The sequence below is a fragment of the Microtus oregoni genome, unplaced genomic scaffold (genome assembly GCF_018167655.1).
Source record: "Microtus oregoni isolate MIOR12 unplaced genomic scaffold, Mior012 000005F_ref0000423, whole genome shotgun sequence".
Classification (NCBI taxonomy): domain Eukaryota; kingdom Metazoa; phylum Chordata; class Mammalia; order Rodentia; family Cricetidae; genus Microtus; species Microtus oregoni.
Window position 1 is genome coordinate 49,837,202 of NW_024543064.1, and position 7,033 is coordinate 49,844,234.

General features: G+C 46.1%; 1 protein-coding gene across 1 annotated transcript; it reads right to left on the reverse strand.

Moving 5' to 3' along the window:
* Nucleotides 1-235: 235 nt before the first annotated feature.
* L1td1 (LINE1 type transposase domain containing 1) lies at nt 236-4,765 on the reverse strand. Its single transcript, XM_041651152.1, has 3 exons — nt 3,893-4,765; nt 329-1,208; nt 236-252 (listed from the first exon to the last, which is right to left on the reverse strand). Exons 1-3 carry the CDS (start codon nt 4,763-4,765, stop codon nt 236-238), a joined length of 1,770 nt encoding a protein of 589 aa, XP_041507086.1.
* Nucleotides 4,766-7,033: the final 2,268 nt, after the last annotated feature.

Here is a 7,033-nt window from a genome sequence, read left to right on the forward strand (position 1 = left end):
TCGGCAAAGTTTTCTTCTATTATTTCCTTAATTATGTCCTCTGCTCCATTTTCTCGGTTTTCTTTTTCTGGGATTCCTATCACTCGGATGTTGGAGCTTCGCAATCTGTCCTCTCTCTCTCTCAGCCTCTCTTTGTCCACGATCTCCTTAGCCAGTTGCATGGTCTCCTTAGTCAGTCTTTCCACTGCGTCTTCTTGTTCACTCACTCTTGCTTCCATCACGCAGGCTAAGGAATTCAGGTCATCCATTGAACTTTTCATATTTAAGACATCGAAAAAGTAAAGCTTTTTAATATTTTCAACCTCCCTTTGCATCTGTCTGATAATACCGATCACACTTCTTCTAAAGTTTTCTTCAGTTTCATGGATCAAGTCTGCTTCTTTGGCTGTTAGCTCTTCTATTTGCGGGGGCTTGTATCTCCCTTTCTCCATGTTCATTAAAAGTGGAGTGACTTGTGATGGAACACTCAAGCTTGTACATGAGCGGCTTTTAGCGCCGTCACTGCCTGCCTCTAGGGATTCTGACAGAGAAGCCAAGTACAAGGTTAGGCAGGGTGTCCCGATCCCCTGACTAGTCATGGCAGCTGCTCCTCCCTCCTGGCACTTGACCAGCTTTTTTTCCTTAGAGTCCCAAACCAAGTAGCTAAAGGCAAGTTCTCTCAGGCCATGGAAGGTCTCCTTCACATTTCCTTCTTTTTCTGATTCAGAATCTACTACCAAACTAATTAAGCCAATCTCCTCGCCGCTCCTGGTGATTTTCTCAACTCCACACTCCTCTACCACAGTAAGGCCCTGGAAGGTTGAGCCTCGTGTTTCATGGAGCACAGAGGCCTCTTCCTCCTTCGCTATCTCTGAGTACTCTTCTCTCTCTTCCTCCTCTCCTGAGGTCTGTTCTTCCTCCCCCAACTCTGAGTCCTCTTCCTCCTCCTCCTCCTCCCCCAACTCTGAACCCTCTTCATACTCCGTATCTGAGGCCTCTCCCTCTGAACTTTCTTCTTCTCCCTCCACCTCCAGGACTTTTCCCTCCTCTAGCCTTGAGACCTCCTGCCTCTCCAACGCGAGGGTTTCTTTATCCTTCTGTTGCAATGTTTCTTCTTCAGAAGTCTTCATGTTTGGGCTAGCAACGTTTACCTCGTTGATGAAGAGGAAGCTCAAGCTATCGCTTGCTATTCTCCCAGCTTCACGCTTTGTGTCTCCTAGAGTTTTACCCTAGAAGTTTAAAAAAGTTATTTAAGTCATGCCTTTCAATGAATGAAAACTTCTATTTCACCCTCTAAATTTAATATATTTGCCATGACAATGAACAAATACCTGTAAAATAACTTAAATACTTTTCTCCTGTGGTGAAGATCAAACTCAGTACCTTCTGCATGGTATGATTTGAGAACCCCACCAACAGTGGTAGACCCCGACATCCAGTTACCTATTCTCAAAGACATGGGTCCCCAAATAGATTCAGTTTCCTATGACCCTAACAAATGGCTTCTTCTGCAGTATTCAGAACAAGTTTCCACAAGATCATCATGCCTGCTCTGACCTTCGGAATCCCTGGTACGTAATGCGTCGCATATGGACTGACTAAGCACCTTTAATGATTGTTCTTCGTGTTTCACAGAACCCTTTAGAATTAAGGCCTGCTAACTCAGATTCACCTGGTGATGTATCTTTCCCTCTAACACGAAAGCAATTTAACCTATTTTTTTTATTTGTACGTATTTGTGGGTGTGTGTATGTGTGGAGGTGGTGCCATCAAACTCATTCGGAGGTTCCCAAAGGTAGCTTGCAGGAAGGAGTTATTTCTCTGTCCTACCATGTGGGTCCCAGGTATCGAGACTCAGGTCATCAAGCTTGTATGGTAAGTACTAATACACACTGAACCATCCTGTCAGCCCACAATTTTAACTTTTTGATTTTATTTTGTTTGTGTGTGTGTGTGTGTGTTTGAGGTAGGGTCACGAACTGTAGGGGAATATTATTTTCAGGTGTGTGACTTCTGTTTATGCTGCATTTGTTAACTCTGTGAAGTTGTGATTCTTTGCCTGTCTAAAACACCTGATGGTCCTAATAAAGAGCTCAATGGCCAATAGCAAGGCTGAAGCAAGGATAGACAGGGCTGGCAGGCAGGGTATAAATAGGAGAAAGGCGGAAGCAGGGAAACAAATAGAGACCCAAGGGAAAAGGACGTAGGGCCAGCCACGGAGTAAAAGTAAGATATACAGAAGTAAGAAAAGGAAAAGACCCAGAAGCAAAGGGTAATGTGGGTAATTTAAGTTAAGGAAAACCGGCTAGAAATAAGCCAAGCTAAAACTGGGCATTTATAAGTAATAATAAACCTCTATGTGTGATTTATTTGTGAGCTGGCTGGTGGGCCCCTCAAAAAACAAAGAGTTAAGCCAGGCGGTGGTGGCGCACGCCTTTAATCCCAGCATTTGGGAGACAGAGGTAGGAGGATCTCTGTGAGTTCGAGTCCAGCCTGGTCTACAAGAGCTAGTTCCAGGACAGGCTCCAAAACCACAGAGAAACCCTGTCTCGAAAAAAAAAAAAACAAAACACAAAGAGTTAAAACATCACAACAACTAACGGTCCAGGCTGGTCTCACATTCATTGCAGTCCTCATGCCTCCACTGCCACTCCTACCACTCACGGAAACCATGCCTGATTTATGTGGTTTGGGGAACTGAACCCAGGTCTTTGTGCGTGCGAAGTATGTACCCTACCATCTGAGCTCTATGCCAGCCTTATATTCCCAAATAGTGACCAGAAGATGGGCATAGTGGTGTGTTTGTAATCCCAGCACTCGAGATGGAGGTTCTAGAGTCGGGAGTGGAGAATGTGGGCTAAATGAGAGCCTTGATCAAAACAAACAACAAATAAAAATAAGACAGCGAGCAACTGGAAGAAACTGAACACTGAGGTCTGAGTCCTACCTTACACAAAGTGGTACAAATTCTAGGTGTGCTAAAAATCTCAGCAGGAGGCTGGGTGGTGGTGGTGCACGCCTTTAATCCCAGCACTTATGAGGCAGAGGCAGGGGATCTCTGAGTTCAAGGCCAGCCTGGTCTACAGAGTGAGTTCCAGGACAGCCAGGACTGTAACAGAGAAATACCTCGAAAACAAAAAGCAAACTAACCAACCAAACAAACTCAATGAGGGGCTGGAGAGATGGCTCAGAGACTAAGAGCAATTGTTCCTGCATAGGACCTGGGTTCAGTTCCCAGCATCGACATGGTAGCTCATGACCACCTAAAACCCCAGGACCTAGCACCTCTTCTGGCTTCCTCAGGCAAACACATACACGGTGTACATACACATATGCCAAGCAAATCATACACATAAAAAAAACCCAACTAGCTGAGAGGTGGTGGCACACACCTTTAACCCCAGCACCTGGGAGACAGAGGCAGGTGGATCTCTCTGAGTTCCGAGGCCAGCCTGAGATAGTTCCAGGACAAGCTCATAGCTACAGCGAAACCCTGTCTCAAAAATAAACAAACAAACTTAAGCTACTTAGTGTTTAACTCCATTTTTTTCTCTTTTTCTTTTGTTTTCTCAAAACAGGGTTTCTCTATTTAACAGTCCTAGCTGTCCTGGAACTAGTTCTTGCAGACCAAGCTGGCCTTGAACTCAGAGATCCACCTGCCTCTGCCCAAGTGCTGGGATTAAAAGCGTGTGCCACCAACTGCCTGCCTTAACCTTAAATTTTAACACAAACGTTTTGCTGCTAATTTCTAGAACTCCCATCAAACCAACTTTAATTCCCCTGCTCATCTCTCAAACTTGCAACAGTACTTTTGCTTCCAACTTAAAGTGCTATTAAAAACGTCACATTATGCTTGTTAAAGAATCACCCCAACTCTTATTTATACTCGAATCCTACACCCTTGTAAGCTCACCAATCTTTCTTGAAGCTGATTTCTTCCTCCATTTCTTGCTTCATTTTGTGGGAGCACATCTTTCAGTAATTCTTTCAGAAAAGGCTTTCTGCTGGCAAACTGTCGGAGGCTGGAAAGGTCTGAGAAAGTCTTTGCTTCGCCATCGCATTTAAACGCTAGCTTAACTGAGCACTGCAGCTCGGGTTCCAGCTCTGTCTCCTTCAGAAGACGGAAGATGCGGCCCCACCGCTTGTTAACATCCAGCGTGGCGGCTGAGAAGTCGGCAGCCAGCCTAAGGACGGCTCCCTCTTCCGGCGCACCGCCCTCTCCGGAGGCTTTTAGGAGGCTCTCTTTGTTCCCATGGCTTGTTTCTTTCTCCCCATTCTCCAGGTCCTCTCCTTCTAGAAGGTCTACATGGCCCCTGCTCTCTCTACACCCCTCATCTACATGATGCCGGGCTTCTCCCATCCTCTCTGGTGACGGTTTCACATCGTGGCTGCTGTCGGGTTGTTTTTTGTCCTGCTTCCTGCTCAGCTTGCTCTTCTCGCTTTTCACCGTGAGGTTTTCGGCGTCCTCATCTGTTTCAGAACTCCCCTCCACTTTCTCTGAGGCGGACTCGTTTCCTTCCTGCTGCGCGCTCTCCTCCAAACTCTTCACCTCAGGTGCCGTATATTTTACCAGCATTTCCTTTAGGTCATTTTTAAGGCTTTCTCTCATCTCCACGAACATCATGTCTTGCATTTCCATTAAAGCATTAAACTTCTTCATCATGGCTGCCGATACGTGGTTGTACTTTAAATCCCCGGAGGAGGCCATTTCCCTCTCCGTGTCTGCTAAGAACTTTTCCTTGTGCTCCTTTTGAAGCCTGGCCGCTTTCGATTGCACAGCCGACATCGTGGATGTGCTAACACTGGAGAGGGCTTCAAAAATTCAAAATCCTAAAAGAATAAAAAAAAAGTCATCTAAGAAAACTATGCTATGTGTACTTAATAAATATTTAGCATAAAGGGTTACTAATGGGATTTACACACGGATATGATCACAAGGGGAAATAAAGGTCAGAACTCACAATTTATGCACAATGACGAAAACCCACTTAGAGGTGGACATGAGAGTTCATGCCTATAGTCCATCTAATTAAGAGACCAAAGTGGGACCCAGGGGTTGGTGATGAGTGTAGGCAGCACAGTGAGACCCCCCACCCCTTCAAAACAAACAAGGGCTGGGGACGTAGCTTGGGAGTACAATACACACAAAATAGGTCTAAAAAAGAGATTTAAGAGAACCAGCAAGGCGGGCATGGTAGTGCACGAATTTAATTCCAGCACCTGGGAAGAAAGGTTGGTGGATCTCTATGAGTTCAAGGCTAGCCTGGTCTACATAGTAGATGGATTTTCAAAGACTATAAAGATGGCGCAGAGGGGAATGAATGGCGCCTGCCAATCCAAGTTTGATCCCTGGACCCACATGGAGAGACAGAAGTCATTTGACAAACTGTTCTCTGACCACACACAATAAACCAAATATAACAAAAACATTAAATTGAAAAATAAAAAGGAAGGCATTACATATCACACACAAAACAAAAAAACACAAACAGCTGAGGCCAACCTAAGAACATTATTTTTGCAGAATGCACAATGTTAGAAACTCCCTAAGGGAGCCAAAGTAAACTCCAGTTCTCTTCCTCCCTCCCAGAGGCCCAGTCTGTGCTTAAGGACCCCCGGACTGTGGGGACAGAAGTGGGAGAGTGGACTACTCCCACTGTAATGAGCATAATTTTAAAAAATGCCCTTTATAGCTTAGTTAGGATCCCACTACAGCCAAGGCTGCACCTCATAGCCAGAACCCAGTGACATCACTCACTCAAGACACCAGACACAGACCTAGAACCCTATGACACCTACTGGACATAAGCAGAGACCATGAGCAATGCTCTGCCCTGCACATCTGGATTCTGCCCCTCACATCAAAAGATACAGAGGTGAACTGCCTTGGGGAGACAGGCTTGGGATCATAGTTAGGAATTTATTGTGTAACCTTTGTATGATGACCGTGTAATAACCCTCAATAACCATGAGACACTCACTCAGAGGACAGCTGCTGGGATGGAATCCAGACTGACCTGGTAGGTAAATGTGTTACCATAGGCATGCGCCACCTATGTGTGGGCTCATCACAGCAAACCATACTCACACTGCCTGAAGAATCATGGAATTTCTGAGGACTAACGGCTCAAGGAGCAGAATCAGAAACCAGACATCAGGTCACAGATACTGGGAGGACCCACAATTCCATGGAAACCAAACATCTTGAGCAGCAAAACTGTATTGTTTCTGAGCGTGTAGATGAGCCGGGATGGGAAAGAGAGGAGGGAGCTGAGCTGGTCTTTTGACTTGACTTCTTAAGTTTCTGTTACTGTCACGAAATGCTTAAGACAAACATCTTAAAGGAAAAAGAGGCTCCTTTGGGTTCCATGGTTTTAGTTCACGGCTGCTCGACCACCCTGGGCCTTTGTGAGCAGCATGTCTCGTGGTAGGAGCTTGTGGAAGTGGTGTCTGCTCATCACAGTCACAGGGAGGAAGACACTGGGATCGCAGCAGCTCTCTCGCTTTACCTCAAGTCGCCCTCGCCTCCTAAAGGCGCCCCTACCACCAGCACATTGGGCCATTTGCCAAGCTGGCCGCACAGAATTGTGGGAAACACGCAGGGCCAAAAGGAAACAGTTCTTCCTTACCTACAGGTGATTCCTACCATGAAACTAAACATGAACAATGAAAACATGGGCTGGGGGTGGGCGAGGGTCTCCTCCTCCTGCCCCTGGAGTGCCGGGACCACAGGCCGTGCCACCTTACTTTGTGAGAGCAGCAACAACAAACCCTTTTTTGAGACATGGTTTCATTTAGCCCTCGCTAGCCTGAAACTTGCTACATAGTTGAGGCTGGCCTTTTAACCTCTTGTTACCTGCCGCCTCTAGCTCCCAGAGACGGGCACCATGCCCAGCATATAAAAATGTCTGGACTTCCTTTTTTTTTTCTTAAGATGGCATTTCTCTGTTTAGCCCTGGCTGTCCTGGAACTTGCTCTATAGACCAGACGGGCCTTGAACTCAAGAGATTTCCCAGCCTCTGCCCCCAAGGTTGGGATTAAAGGTGTCTGCTAC